The sequence below is a fragment of the Salvelinus namaycush genome, chromosome 16 (assembly GCF_016432855.1).
Source record: "Salvelinus namaycush isolate Seneca chromosome 16, SaNama_1.0, whole genome shotgun sequence".
Classification (NCBI taxonomy): Eukaryota; Metazoa; Chordata; class Actinopteri; order Salmoniformes; family Salmonidae; genus Salvelinus; species Salvelinus namaycush.
In genome coordinates, this window is record NC_052322.1 from 21,490,182 (window position 1) to 21,507,078 (window position 16,897).

At 46.0% G+C, this 16,897-nt stretch overlaps 1 protein-coding gene across 1 annotated transcript in view; it reads left to right on the top strand.

The window, feature by feature from the left end:
* Positions 1-16,897, top strand: part of LOC120060698 (microphthalmia-associated transcription factor-like) — a 39,464-nt gene that overhangs the window by 12,000 nt on the left and 10,567 nt on the right. Inside the window, exon 2 of the mRNA XM_039010098.1 lies at positions 8,956-9,223. Within this exon, the coding sequence (XP_038866026.1) occupies positions 8,956-9,223 (268 nt within the window). The remainder of the gene's footprint in view (positions 1-8,955; positions 9,224-16,897) is intronic.

A 16,897-nucleotide genomic window follows, 5' to 3' on the forward strand; every position in this document is an offset into this window, starting at 1 on the left:
GCCAGTAGGAGGCACTCTTTCCTCTGGTCTAAAAAAAGATTCAGGGCAGTGTGCCAGGGCAAATGTGCCAGGGCAGTGATTAGGGACATTGCCCTGTGTAGGGTGCTGTCTTTCAGATGGAACATTAAACGGGTGTCCTGACACTCTATGGTCACTAAAGATCACAGGTCACTTATCGTTAGAGTAGGGGTGTTAACCCTGGTGTCCTGGCTAAATTCCCAATCTGGCCCTCATACCATCATAGCCACCTAATCATCCCCAGCTTCCAATTGTTTCATTCATCCCCCCTCCTCACTCCTGTAATTATTTCCCAGGTTGTTGCTGTAAATGAGAATGTTTTCTCAGTCAACTTATCTGGTAAAATACATTTTAAAAGAACTTTGAAGATCTGAGGGCCCATGCCAAATCTTTTCAGCCTCTTGAGGTAGAAGAGGTGTTGTCGTGCCCTCTTCACAAATGTGTGGACCATGTTAATTCCTTAGTGATTTCGACACAAGGAACTTTGCAGGTGATTGTCTGTGGTCTATTGCACATTCAGATGTTCTGGGTAGGTCTGCAGTGGAGTTGGACGGTTGCTCTGGTTTTTGTTCTGACGGAGCATTTTCTCCCCATAAGCACGCTGGCATGACCTTCCAGAGCCGACTAATCAAGACTAGTCAAGCTTTGTTTGGAACTCATATCTGTTATTATACAGATATGCAAATACAACGTTTGAAAGATATTCATTCAGCCACGATTTGAAGGACAATTAGAAGTTGACTAGAGAAATACTTTTGTATATGAAAACCAAACGTGTTTCGGCTAATAGCATTGTTTATTATGTTGGCAGACAGAATAGAAAGCACATCGATATGCTAACATGTGTTGTTTATTGTGTCGTCATTATCACTCTTGGTTTTTTAACAGGTGTTAGTATTGTTATAGAGCTGTTATTGTGCCATTGTCCATTGTGAGGTTTGATTGACTGCTCTCCCACTGACTAGACCAAGCCATTCTATATCCAGCACGTCATTAAGGTGTGTGAGGGTGGGCTGCAGCCTCCTCTCCTAGCCATTGAACCACCTCTAGTCCAGGAGCTCTCTCTCTCTCTTTCTCTCCTAAAAACCTCTCAGCCAGGGGGTGTGGCCATGCAAGACTGTGCAGCCATTGTGTTTCCTGATACACATACACAGAGAGGAGGTGTGTGGACACAATAGTGGAAAGTTAAACCAGACAAAGGGTCTTTTTATGGGTTTCAGTATTCTGCTTAGAAACAACTGGGCGAAAAGCCATCTGGCAGTCGGTTAATGTGTTAGTGAGGGCAGAACCTACACACACAGTGGTCACTGGTTGTAATCTTGAGCCTGCCTCAATACAACTATGTAAGATGATACGATTCCTGGTTATAAAACTTTTTGGGATGCATTTTATAAGTACAAGAGTTGAGAATCAAGTTTTACTGACCTTTGTGTCTTCTTAATGCTTGTGAGGGGATTTCCAACATTCACGTAATAATGGGGCATAGCACCGCCACAGATCATTATCATTTAAATATAATGTGCGGATGAAAAGGATCCACCACAGGAAACATTTTGGTCTTGTTTAAGTCAGTCATGAGGTCTCCCGGTCACAGTTTTTCAAGGAGATGATTCGCTTGCCCCAGACATGCCATAATCAGTTTGTAAAAATGGGGAAAAGACACAGACTGCATTTCCTCCATGTCCGAGACCTCAGATGTAGATACTGTATTAACCTCTCTCAGTGTAGTTACAGTGTAGAAAATGGCTTTTTGTAGCAGGCTTCTTCAGGTCTATTAACCTTTTTGGGCCTAACATTATTGCATTTATTGGTGTGTGTGATCCAATTCAAACTTAAAATAAAATGTGTATTTGTAATACACTTCAGTTGTCAGAAAATTGGTCAGATATAAAAACACCTATGAATGTATCTTTCAGTTTATGAGGGGTTGACATGTTAGCTTATACAAAATAAAGAGGAATGATGGTATGTCTAGAGCGCAGTGCGGAGGGATGGCTTTGACCAAGGCTGCGTTTGACTGGACTGGCTAATTAGTCCGATTACTGCACAGCTGGATTGGCAAGACTTTTTGCTGAGGTTTTCATCAAAAGGATCACTCACTCTGGGAAGGCTCCATCCCGGCAGCTTCTGCTCCAGCACACCCTCTCTATTTTAGGCCTGCAGCAGGATTCTGTCTGGAAAACAGCAAGTGTCTAAATTTGAAAACACATTGAGAACTGAAACTGTGTGTGAAGAAAAGTTCCCCTTTCTGTGATAGTCATTGTTTTAATCCAAGTATAGGATTTTGGCTACATTTAGACACTATTCAGACTAGGATTTAGGCTTCAGCCTACACATACAGTATGTGTCATTTGTTATGCTCCAGGGACATGTCTGTCAGTCACTTGTTTAGTGGGGAGGGAGGGTGGCTGTGAATGAAGGAGGGCTATGATCAGTGATGTAGAAGGGTGAGATCATCAGTTAACACATTGACAAGAAGAGGAGGAAAAGACACTTGCAGCTCAGCAGATGTTCCATCCATTATCACTACCTTGCTCCTATCCCCCACCACCCCAGCCCCATACCCAGCCCCACCACCACACCCAGCCCCATACCCAGCCCCACCACCACCCCAGCCCCATACCCAGCCCCACCACCACACCCAGCCCCACCACCACACCCAGCCCCATACCCAGTCCCAGCCCCACCACCACCACCCCAGCCCCACCAACACCCCAGCCACATACCCAGTCCCAGCCCCACCAACACCCAGCCCCATACCCAGTCCCATACCCAGCCCCACCACCACAACCCCAGCCCCACCACCACAACCCCAGCCCCACCAACACCCCAGCCCCACCACCACCTGAGCCCCATACCCAGTCCCACCACCCTAGCCCCATACCCAGCCCCACCAACACCCCAGCCCCAGCCCCACCAACACCCCAGCCCCACCAACACCCCAGCCCCACCAACACCCCAGCCCCATACCCAGTCCCACCACCCCAGCCCCATACCCAGCCCCACCAACACCCCAGCCCCAGCCCCACCAACACCCCAGCCCCACCAACACCCCAGCCCCACCAACACCCCAGCCCCATACCCAGTCTCATACCCAGCCCCACCACCACCACAACCCCAGCCCCACCAACACCCCAGCCCCACCAACACCCCAGCCCCATACCCAGTCCCAGCCCCATACCCAGTCCATCACCCAGCACCATACCCAGTCCCATACCCAGTCCCATACCCAGTTCCAGCCCCATACCCAGTCCATTACCCAGTCCATTACCCAGTCCCATACCCAGTTCCAGCCCCATACCCAGCACCATACCCAGTCCCATACCCATACCCATCCCCAGTTCCAGCCCCATCCCCAGTTCCAGCCCCATCCCCAGTTCCAGCCCCACACCCATACCCAGCACCATACCCAGCCCCACCACCACCACCCCAGCCCCATACCCAGCCCCACCAACACCCCAGCCCCACCAACACCCCAGCCCCACCAACACCCCAGCCCCACCAACACCCCAGCCCCATACCCAGTCCCATACCCAGCAACATACCCAGTCCCATACCCATACCCAGCCACATACCCAGTTCCAGCCCCATACCCAGTCTCATACCCAGTCCCAGCCCCATACCCAGTCCCAGCCCCATACCCAGCCCCACCACCACCACAACCCCAGCCCCACCAACACCCCAGCCACATACCCAGTCCCATACCCAGTCCCATACCCAGTTCCAGCCCCATACCCAGCACCATACCCAGTACCAGCCACATACCCAGCCCAATACCCAGTTTCAGCCCCATCCCCAGCACCATACCCAGTCCCATACCCAGTACCAGCCACATACCCATCCCCAGTTCCAGCCCCATCCCCAGTTCCAGCCCCATCCCCAGTTCCAGCCCCACATCCATACCCAGTTCCAGCCCCACACCCATACCCAGCACCATACCCAGCCCCACCACCACCACCCCAGCCCCATACCCAGCCCCACCAACACCCCAGCCCCACCAACACCCCAGCCCCACCAACACCCCAGCCCCATATCCAGTCCCATACCCAGCAACATACCCAGTCCCATACCCAGCAACATACCCAGTCCCATACCCAGCAACATACCCAGTCCCATACCCATACCCAGCCACATACCCAGCCCCATACCCAGTCCCAGCCCCATACCCAGTCCCAGCCCCATACCCAGCCCCACCACCACCACAACCCCAGCCCCACCAACACCCCAGCCACATACCCAGCCACATACCCAGTCCCATACCCAGTCCCATACCCAGTTCCAGCCCCATACCCAGCACCATACCCAGTACCAGCCACATACCCAGCCCAATACCCAGTTTCAGCCCCATCCCCAGTTCCAGCCCCACACCCATACCCAGTACCAGCCCCACACCCATACCCAGCCCCATACCCAGCCCCACCACCACCCCAGCCCCATACCCAGCCCCACCACCACCACCCCAGCCCCACCAACACCCCAGCCTCATACCCAGTCCCATACCCAGCACCATACCCAGTCCCATACCCAGTTCCAGCCCCATATCCAGCCACATACCCAGTTCCAGCCCCATACCCAGCCACATACCCAGTTCCAGCCCCATACCCAGCACCATACCCAGTTCCAGTCACATACCCAGTCCCAGCCATATACCCAGCCACATGCCCCACACCCAGCTCCAGTTCCAGCCCCATACCCAGTTCCAGTTCCAGCCCCATCCCCACACCCATACCCAGCCACATGCCCCAGTTCCAGCCCCATCCCCAGTTCCAGCCCCATACCCATACCCAGTCCCAGTCCCAGTCCCAGTCCCAGTCCCAGTCCCATACCCAGTCCCAGTCCCATACCCAGCCCCATACCCAGTCCCAGCCCCATACCCAGTCCCAGCCCCATACCCAGTCTCAGCCCCATACCCAGTCTCAGCCCCATACCCAGCCCCATACCCAGTCCCCATGTGGGCCTAGCCCATCAGGTGAGTGGATGTAACTGATGCACGTTGCCTGAAGGAGGCATCAGCCATCAAAATACACCTGCTTCTTATCTCCCACCTATTCTGTATCAAAATACTGACAATGGCCCTACAACACAACACAGAATACACTACTAGTCCATATCTGTTTATGACATGAGATGCCTTCTACAGTGTGTGTGTGTGTGTGTGTGTGTGTGTGTGTGTGTGTGTGTGTGTGTGTGTGGTGTGTGTGTGTGTGTGTGTGTGCGTGCGTTAACATGGTGTCCTTTCAGCCTGTGAGATGGTGAGATGCTAACCTGCTTAGGGATCTACCTGTCTGCGTGACATGCGATACGGTAGACCTAGGATGAGTATGATCCATTGAAAGGAAGTCAAATCTCATAATTGGTTAGCACGCACGTCGATGGATACTAATACATAGGAGAAACTGAGAGCGAGAGATGAGACAAGCAGCACATGCCAGAGAAAATAATTAAGTCAATGTGAAGAGGGTATCGGTGCAGTTCAGCTGAGAGAGAGAGAACCAGAGAGAGAAGGGAAAGAGAGGGAGAGTTGGAGAGAGTGAAAAAAGCAGCGCTGGCCAAGTGTTTGAAGTGTATAACTGTAGGCCAAACATCTGAAGAGGACAAGATTGCAAACATGGCACTGTATTGGCACTGTACATGGCCTGCTTGAATTTAACAACAGATGTTAGGTCTCTCTAGGCATGCTAATGGGTCCATACTCAGGTTTGCTTGACTTGATGAATGAATAATGTGCTGCGCAAAAAAAAATGGAAACTGTAACAAGCACATATCACCGATCGCAAATCTTTCGCTCTCTTCCTTTCACCTCCCCTATTCCCTCCGTTCTCCCCCCCCCCCCCCCCCCCTCTGCTTCTCAGCTACTTCCCTCATTGCAGAATGCCCATCCACGCTTCCCGTTTAGTGTGTAATTACTTTGAAGGTGACGGAAGCCCATACATTCTCCCCACATAATGGCATCAAGGCAATTAGGCTCCTAATTTATAGGCGAGGGGTTCAAAGTTGTAATAATATTTGTCTAATATCATGGCATATCTGCGCTGCTGTGATAAATGGAGGCAGGATCAAGCCATTGTGATTCTGAGCATGGCGAGACATTGGCATCAAACAACTTTATACCCCCACAACACAGTCCCTTATAGGGCTGGCCCCCACAACACAGTCCCTTATAGGGCTGGCCCCCACAACACAGTCCCTTATAGGGCTGGCCCCCACAACACAGTCCCTTATAGGGCTGGCCCCCACAACACAGTCCCTTATAGGGCTGGCCCCCACAACACAGTCCCTTATAGGGCTGGCCCCCACAACACAGTCCCTTGTAGGGCTGGCCCCCACAACACAGTCCCTTGTAGGGCTGGCCCCCACAACACAGTCCCTTGTAGGGCTGGCCCCCACAACACAGTCCCTTGTAGGGCTGGCCCCCACAACACAGTCCCTTGTAGGGCTGGCCCCCACAACACAGTCCCTTGTAGGGCTGGCCCCCACAACACAGTCCCTTGTAGGGCTGGCCCCCACAACACAGTCCCTTGTAGGGCTGGCCCCCACAACACAGTCCCTTGTAGGGCTGGCCCCCACAACACAGTCCCTTGTAGGGCTGGCCCCCACAACACAGTCCCTTGTAGGGCTGGCCCCCACAACACAGTCCCTTGTAGGGCTGGCCCCCACAACACAGTCCCTTGTAGGGCTGGCCCCCACAACACAGTCCCTTGTAGGGCTGGCCCCCACAACACAGTCCCTTGTAGGGCTGGCCCCCACAACACAGTCCCTTGTAGGGCTGGCCCCCACAACACAGTCCCTTGTAGGGCTGGCCCCCACAACGCAGTCCCTTGTAGGGCTGGCCCCCACAACACAGTCCCTTTATAGGGCTGGCCCCCACAACACAGTCCCTTTATAGGGCTGGCCCCCACAACACAGTCCCTTATAGGGCAGGCCCCCACAACACAATCCCTTATAGGGCTGGCCCCCACAACACAGTCCCTTATAGGGCTGGCCGTGGCTGACCCGAGGTTGGACATGGAGTGGGAGAGAAGGCAGAGAGGGGGGGTTTCAGGAATTATATATATATATACAGTTGAAGTCAGAAGTTTACATACATTTAGGTTGGAGTCATTAAAACTCGTTTTTCAACCACTCCATACATTTCTTGTTAACAAACCTATAGTTTTGGCAAGTCGGTTAGGACATCTACTTTGTGCATGACACAAGTCATTTTTCCAAAAATTGTTTACAGACAGATTATTTCACTTATAATTCACTGTATCACAATTCCAGTGGGTCAGAAGTTTACAGACACTAAGTTGACTGTGCCTTTAAACAGCTTGGAAATTTCCAGAAAATTATGTCATGGCTTTAGAAGCCTCTGATAGGCTAATTGACATCATTTGAGTCAATTGGAGGTGTACCTGTGGATGTATTTCAAGCCTACCTTCAAACTCAGTGCCTCTTTGCTTGACATCATGAGAAAATCAAAAGAAATCAGCCAAGACCTCAAAAAGACCTGGTTCATCCTTGGGAGCAATTTACCAAGGCCTGAAGGTACCACGTTCATCTGCACAAACAATAGTACGCAAGTATAAACACCATGGGACCACGTAGCCGTCATACCGCTCAGGAAGGAGACGCGTTCTGTCTCCTAGAGATGAACGTACTTTGGTGCGAAAAGTGCAAATCAATCCCAGAACAACAGCAAAGGACCTTGTGAAGATGCTGGAGGAAACAGGTACAAAAGTATCTATATCCACAGTAAAACGAGTCCTATATCGACATAACCTGAAAGGCACCTCAGCAAGGAAGAAGCCACTCTCCAAAACCGCCATAAAAAAGCCAGACTACAGTTTGCAACTGCACATGGGGACAAAAATCGTACTTTTTGGAGAAATGTCCTCTGGTCTGATGAAACAAAAATAGAACTGTTTGGCCATAATGACCAGCGTTATGTTTGGAGGAAAAAGGGGGAGGCTTACAAGCCAAAGATCACCATCCCAACCGTGAAGCACGGGTGTGGCAGCATCATACTGTGGGGGTGCTTTGCTGCAGGAGGGACTGGTGCACTTCACAAAATAGATGGCATCATGAGGAAGGGAAATTATGTGGATATATTGAAGCAACATCTCAAGACATCAGTCAGGAAGTTAAAGCATGGTCGCAAATGGGTCTTCCAAATGGACAATGACCCCAAGCATACTTCCAAAGTTGTGGCAAATGGCTTAAGGACAACAAAGTCAAGGTATTGGAGTATAGAACATTTGTGGGCAGAACTGAAAAAGTGTGTGCGAGCAAGGAGGCCTACAAACCTGACTCAGTTACATCAGCTCTGTCAGGAGGAATGGGCCAAAATTCACCCAACTTATTGTGGGAAGCTTCCCAAAACGTTTAACCCAAGTTAAACAATTTAAAGGCAATGCTACCAAATACTAATTGAGTGTATGTAAATGTCTGACCCACTGGGAATGTGATGAAAGAAATAAAAGCTGAAATAAATCCTTCTCTCTACTATTACTCTGACATTTCACATTCTTAAAATAAAGTGGTGATCCTAACTGACCTAAAACAGGGAATTTTTCTTGGATTAAATGTCAGGATTTTTTTTTAACTGAGTTTAAATATTTGGCTACGGTGTATGTAAACTTCCGACTTCAACTGTATATGACTGAGTGATTTGGGCTAGTGAGGATGGAGGGTGTGCCGTATTCTGCTGCAGAAAGGACACTCTAGCTTGCAGACCAGCAGTTCCGTGTAACATCTAGGACACATTTAGAAGACATTTGTATCTTTTCTCACTGTGATGTGGCTTCTTCCTGATCCCAGTACTGTAGATCATAACTGTTCAATGCCCCTCTCTTTTCTCTGACCTTTCTTCCACTCCTTACCCCTCATTGTCTTACCCCCCTCCTCACCCTCTTCTTTCCTGATGCCCTGCCTGGTGTCTGTCTCCACGTCCTGCAGTAATCCTTCAGAACAGCCATGCTCATCTTCCAAGCCCCCATTGGGCTCCTCGACCACGACATCACGGATCCTGCTGCGGCAGCAGTTGATGCGAGAGCAGCTCCAGGAGCAGGAGCGGCGGGAGCAGCAGAGACGCCAGGCCTCCTCCACCTCGCAGTACCCCCAGATCACCGCCGCCCACAATCACACGCACGGCCAGACACCGGCCATCAATGTCAGTCTTCCCAGTCTTCCCCCTGCATCCCAGCTGCCCATGGAGGTGCTGAAGGTAAGCAATTAGTATCATCCTCACACCTAATGACACAGATGACACACCCACTTCCTGACTGGCTGCTTCTCTGTGATCTGACAACCGTGACAACAATGCCACTCCTCACTCTGACTTCCAGAGCTCTCACTGTCGCCTATAGATGCAGGCATACATCATCAGATGTTTTGTTTGTAGAAGGTACTGTGGGTTTGATGACTCTATATTGACAACTTGATCATAAGTCTTCTGGACAGTCGATCAAACATGGTTTACTATGATAGGGTGTAAAAACGTGGGGATGAGTGAAGTGTGTTAAAACGCACATGGGGATTATCTTTCCTGAAAGAATTCCTCTGTAATGCATGCTGTGCTTCCAGCCATTTGGACATAGCCATCTTTAATCCTATTTGCTGAGCTAAATTCACATATTTTCATAGCTTTGATTCATTGTTAGTCTGCTCTTGGGGACTCAAGACTGTTGTACATTTTCTGAACTAATGGAGACAGTGTGATAACTACCACAACACACTACTATACAATACTTAATGAGAGTACACCCAGCAAAATAAAGATAATTTGGTAAGTGTTTTAGATTGCATTACATTTATTTGTCTTTCTTTTAGAAATGGTATTACTAATATCAAAATGTGCATATTTAAAAAAAAAAAAAAAAAAAAACGTTCCAGATGTAAATGTAAACGTTCCAGATGTAAATGGAAAGTGTTCTATATTGAAGAACTATCCGAAACTTCATATCTCAAACAGTTTGCATGACTGGATAGATATTTCTCCTTTGTCTTTTCCTTAAAATATTACAATTTTCCTGTTGTTTCCAACATTGTCACTACAATCGTCTTGATTGATTGATTGTTATCACTGTACAATATCTACAATTTTCATTTCTAAAGTGAAATTTATTTGAGAATGAGAATCATAAAGGATAAAGATATGAACACAATGATACAGTACATGGTATTATTATAACATGAACTGCCTGACATGCTTTTCTAAAGAGCATACTGCCACCCATTAACAAAACAGCGAGGGAATTATTTTACAATTGTTTTACCAACGTGTTCACACTTTTCTGAGGCAGAACCTCATTCTAAGGAGATCAGGCGAGACTGATTCATGGTGACTGATTTGGCTCTGGATTATCTGGAAACACTCTGAACATGAAGATTTACTGCAGATTTACTGGAAGCATTGTAATAATTTAGCAGTAGAAAAGCCCTAGTCCACGTTTTACTGGAATTCGTATGATTGTTGTGATTGAAGTGTACGCATGTAGGATTTTGCCATCTGGGAAGTCAACCATCTCTGTTTGTGAAAGTTAGTTGTATCTGTGCAAGTGTTTCATATCACTGTAATATTTGATTATGTCAATAATATTGTTTTGATTGCGACAGCTGTTTGTGGAAATCTGACATAGATTATATAGATTATTCATAGAGGATTGATTCTTTGAAAGAAAAATGTGTTACCTTCCTAATGTGTTAAAGCCTTCATCCCATTATGTAAAATAACATTTAATACAGTTTAAAGTAATGGATTAGTTCGAATAGTACAAAGAGCAGTGGGTATAGAAGTAGTGCCCCCCTCTTGTCCTGATACTGAACGTGTGGCATGGGTCCACACTTGCAAGATAATACAACCATTGAAAGTATTGCCCTCCACATACAACATAAACGTTGCTTAGCCTATACTCTGTATATTATTTAGCTATTTGAGAGGTTTAGGATATCCCCCATTAAAGTGTTTGATATGACAAGCTGGAAGACGATTCTGTGATTCGGGGTCTGAGCTTACGGCATTCTTCATTGACTGAAATTCCACAAATGAAAGGCCTGTTCCTGCCTAGCACTGAGCACTGCAGAGCAGGGTTAACCAGCTTGCATGTCTGTGACTAGATTAGCACAGTCTACACAAAGCTACACAAAATTAGCTTAGGGGTACCAGGTGGAGCAGCTGGACCTTTAAAAGGGAAAGCATTAAGCTCAGATAGGTTTGTCTAAAGACCGATTTGGGCCCTTAATTAACCAAGTGACCCCTGACCTTTGGAGGAATAAGTACGGGATCAGTTTGGGGATCAGGACAAAGGCAAGCACAGTCTTACCAAACACCCCAATGCTAATTCAGCTAAGAATGCTCGTAATTAGCCCCACTGCTTTCATTCCATGGCATATTTAAGGTGAAAAAAACACTAGCGTTGAAATTTATTGAAAATGAATTAGCATATTAAGAGAAGAACAAAGTACTGTGCATAGTGTTCAGCTCTGAAAATGACAGGATGTGTTCTTTTTAGATCAAAGTTATGGATTTAATGAAGCATTATGTATTTATCCATGGATGTCACATACTGTAATTCTCGTATTTACTAGTTTACAGCCGGTCACTTTGGTCCATTTTAAAGCAACAGTTAATCCATCCAATGCAATATTATTAAACCCTTTGAGACAAATGTTATAATAGATATAATTTTTAAAAGGAAATGTTGTTAAGAATTATTAAGCTCAGGAAATTATTTAATTTAGGTTTGCTCTCATTGATAAGATTTTCATAAGGTCACCTTCTCTATCTCTTACAACAAGGACATGCACAGACCATCAGCTTCATAGGGAACCATTGTGTGTTGTACAATCTGGTACACTATTGGATGAGGAAAGACACGTTCCTTGTTTTTCCTTGAACAAATACACACTCGAGGTCAGTGGTTCCCAACCAGGGGTACTATGACCGCTGGGGGTACTAGGCCTTTCCACAGTGGGTACGTGAGAAGACTCATAATACCATAGGCCTACTGGTAAAATGCACAAGAGGGGGTACTTCAGGAGTATTGCGGGCAGAGCAGAATTCAGTTGATGGCAGTGGTGTGTATTCTTGGATGCCAAGGGAAGCCAGGCTTCCCCCCAAAATTGACCAGTAAAAATAATTTATCTTTTGTCTCTCTCTGTTTCAGAATTTTCCTTCAAAATCACAAGAGGCTGAATGTACTGTATCTCACAGGAGAAAGCATCCGAGTGAGCGAGACAGCACCCCTCTGTCTCTCTACGTGTAGGCCATCTATCTGATGCTGTCTGGTCCAAACGAGTATGACATTGTTGCCGCCCCTAGCATTGAAGGGAAGCCATTGAGCATTTGGCCTCCCTTGATAAAAATGTAAAACATTTGTCAATCAGCTAAACTGAGCAAGCTCAACTGTGAATGGTCCTGGCGCAACCAAAAAATGGTCAAGGGATGCCAGCTTGGATTTTGGCGTCACTACTATCAAATCCCATTAAGTGCATACGTCATTGACAGAAAAACTTTAATTCTTGCATCTCGTTGTGTTGTTGTCCTCCGGTGGCTAGCTAGCTAAAATTGTCCCTTTCCTAAATTAGCCATGGATGGAGATAGGGATTTGGACTTGTGGTTTTACTTAATTTTCTGTACTGGCCAATGATTATAATGGCGATTCTGATCCAACCATTAATTCATACATTGTTGTGCCCCTGGCCAGAGAGGATGGAAGTTCAATATGTAGCAAGATGTAGAAGGTTAATGTTAACTAGCTAAGGCTGGTCATGAATAGAAGTTAGGCTAGCGAGCAAGCATTTTAGCCAGGTAGCCTAGGACAACAAAATATAAAAGTGTGTACTGTATTACAGAGTGATAGATGTTTTGTCAACATGGAAGAGAGGAGGATGGCTTTGGCGTTTCTCGACAAGTAGGATGAGTCAACATGTTTTTCTACTTGCATGAAAGCACACACACACACACTCACAGAAATGAGAACCATGGACAGCCACATCATATTTAGCTTACGTTGATTGGACTAAATAGTTTTAGTATCTTTAAGTTGTCATTTTATTACACTAAGCATAGGGGAGTTGATAATGTTGAAGTTGAAATGGTGCTGGAATAGTGGAGGCAGCTCCTGTTTTCTTTGCGACTTGCGGTAACTCTCTGTGGTTCTAAATCAATAGTTGTTTAGTGGTCCAAAAATGTCGGAAACATGAACTTGACCATGCTATATGGCATGTAACTAACTGTCTGTTACTGTACATGCAATATGCTTTGTGGACTTCACTGGACAGAGGTTGCTATCTGGTTTTGTGATGAAACAGGTGTGGTTGAATTTATTCTGCCCCTGTCTTCTTATTGTCTCGGTTTGGACACACCTACTCATTCCAGGGTTTAGAACTTTTTTGGTTACTACATGATTCCATATGTGTTATTTCATCATTTTGATGTCTTCACTATTATTCTACAATGTAGAGAAAAAAATTGTGGGAGGGGGTCCCCAGTGATTTTTAATCACGCACCGCTCCTGGTTGGTGGTACAGTAACCAAAAAAGGTTGGGAACCACTGCTCTAGGTGATGGTTTTATGGTTTCATATACAGTTACAACTGCATGCATGGATAATGCTGTGTCACTCTACTCATCTGTAGGAAAGAAAGAATCCTGGACCAGAATTGTTTTAGTACGATGCCTGTTTTTAAAAACTAACATTGACAAAAAGGGTGTTTGTTTAGATGTTTTTTTAACAGAGAGACGTTTGCCTTAGCTAGCTTTTCTTTGAACTCGTCAGTTTGCCTATGGCTAAAGCTACAAAGTTAACATGACTCTTTGGTCATGAACATTAAGGCCTCATCATTAGCTCCCTAAAGGCTCCTCATCACACACATAGTTGTACAAAAGTGACCTTTTTTATTTAGAGAAGTCAGTGAGTGTGTACATGTACTTTATTGTTGTGACCTCACTGTGTATTTACTAGTGTATTATTACCCTGTAGCTTACTGGAGGACTATCTTAAGATCCCTTAGACAAGGTGATTTTTGGGTCCACGGACATTCCTGGAGAGTGCCATCCTCATCTCCAGCTGCTAGTATCACAGTTCCTGTTGACAAGTGGCTGAATGTTAATGTCTTAAAACCATCAGACAGTATATCCTTTTCTGTTTGTCTGGAAGAGGGTATGGAACATTCCTGTTAATGTATCTAACTTGGGGCATCGCTGAATGTCCAAAGCACACAAGTAAAAAAATAAATAAAAAATAGAATCTTTGTTTGTCGCTCCTTCCTCCGCCTCCCCATCCACCCATCCCCAAACTGAGATGCCGGTATAATGTGTGTGAGTGCTGTTCTTTTCAAGATGTCATTGACTTTTACTAGGGAGGAGCTGCTTGTGGCCTAAGGACTGTATTGATGGCTGTAGCACATGGGCTGCAGAACAGAGCCATGTCTTGTTTTGGTGGATAGATTATTTCATGTGTCTTTTATTCTAGTAATGTCCTGTTAATCAAGTTTGATCTAAGACAAAGTTAGTAGTGTTTATTTCGTGGAAGTTATATTATATGACATCAAATAAGAACCGTAAGGCAAAGAACATGAAGTGTGATTTCAATAGCTTATGGTGTGATTTCAAGTTCAGTTACTGGAGGCTTAACGTTCAATCGGTATGAAGAGTGAAATCCATTTTTATCACGCCTGCATTCTGCCATTCCGGCCAATACTAATACATGTTTTAGGTAATGTACAAATAGTGCAGATTTTTGTTACCTGCTTCTTGGTTTACTATTTTGGGATATCCAGTGTTATAATCTACATTATTATTTCAATGCCAATCAATGTGTGTGTATATATATGTGTGTGTGTGTATGTGTGTGTATATACAGTGGGGAGAACAAGTATTTGATACACTGCCGATTTTGCAGGTTTTCCTACTTACAAAGCATGTAGAAGTCTGTAATTGTTATCATAGGTACACTTCAACTGTGAGAGACGGAATCTAAAACAAAAATCCAGAAAATCACATTGTATGATTTTTAAGTAATTAATTTGCATTTTATTGCATGACATAAGTATTTGATCACCTACCAACCAGTAAGAATTCCGGCTCTCACAGACCTGTTAGTTTTTCTTTAAGAAGCCCTCCTGTTCTCCACTCATTACCTGTATTAACTGCACCTGTTTGAACTCGTTACCTGTATAAAAGACACCTGTCCACACACTCAATCAAACAGACTCCAACCTCTCCACAATGGCCAAGACCAGAGAGCTGTGTAAGGACATCAGGGATAAAATTGTAGACCTGCACAAAGCTGGGATCGGCTACAGGACAATAGGCAAGCAGCTTGGTGAGAAGGCAACAACTGTTGGCGCAATTATTAGAAAATGGAAAAAGTTCAAGATGACGGTCAATCACCCTCGGTCTGGGGCTCCATGCAAGATCTCACCTCGTGAGGCATCAATGATCATGAGGAAGGTGAGGGATCAGCCCAGAACTACACGGCAGGACCTGGTCAATGACCTGAAGAGAGCTGGGACCACAGTCTCAAAGAAAACCATTAGTAACACACTACGCCGTCATGGATTAAAATCCTGCAGCGCACGCAAGGTCCCCCTGCTCAAGCCAGCGCATGTCCAGGCCCGTCTGAAGTTTGCCAATGACCATCTGGATGATCCAGAGGAGGAATGGGAGAAGGTCATGTGGTCATGTGGTGTTTGGAGGAAGAAGAAGGATGAGTACAACCCCAAGAACACCATCCCAACCGTGAAGCATGGAGGTGGAAACATCATTCTTTGGGGATGCTTTTCTGCAAAGGGGACAGGACGACTGCACCGTATTGAGGGGAGGATGGATGGGGCCATGTATCGCGAGATCTTGGCCAACAACCTCCTTCCCTCAGTAAGAGCGTTGAAGATGGGTCGTGGCTGGGTCTTCCAGCATGACAACGACCCGAAACACACAGCCAGGGCAACTAAGGAGTGGCTCCGTAAGAAGCATCTCAAGGTCCTGGAGTGGCCTAGCCAGTCTCCAGACCTGAACCCAATAGAAAATCTTTGGAGGGAGCTGAAAGTCCGTATTGACCAGCGACAGCCCCGAAACCTGAAGTATCTGGAGAAGGTCTGTATGGAGGAGTGGGCCAAAATCCCTGCTGCAGTGTGTGCAAACCTGGTCAAGAACTACAGGAAACGTATGATCTCTGTAATTGCAACCAAAGGTTTCTGTACCAAATATTAAGTTCTGCTTTTCTGATGTATCAAATACTTATGTCATGCAATAAAATGCAAAATAATTACTTAAAAATCATACAATGTGATTTTCTGGATTTTTGTTTTAGATTCCGTCTCTCACAGTTGAAGTGTACCTATGATAAAAATTACAGACCTCTACATGCTTTGTAAGTAGGAAAACCTGCAAAATCGGCAGTGTATCAAATACTTGTTCTCCCCATATATATATATATATGTGTGTAAGAAAATTATTTATATTCATTGCTGGCCTTGTTCCATTGTCTCAATTGCACCCTGGTAAATAGATGTCGCTATATCAACTCAATGCAATTCATCATGACAAAAGCGGTATTTACACCCCCTCCTCTCCACTGTGGAGATATTCAACATTAGCAGAAGGAATTTGACCAGGTCAAGAAAATACTGAGGGAGATTGGCTTGGAGTATGAATTGGTATTCCCTGGTGGGAACAGATGTAGGACTGCAGTGGGAACGATGTCAGAAAGATTGCCGTATGATGAAGAAACTCTGAAATGTAAAAAATGTATTGTATTCATAGTGTAACTTCATGTCAGATTTGCAATAACATTTGCCTGGTCACTCACTACCTTGCAGAATGATATTACCATGAGAGGTAGTACATGCATGTAGTAGTCATACTAGTACAGGAAAATGAGTGTTGAACTGCATGT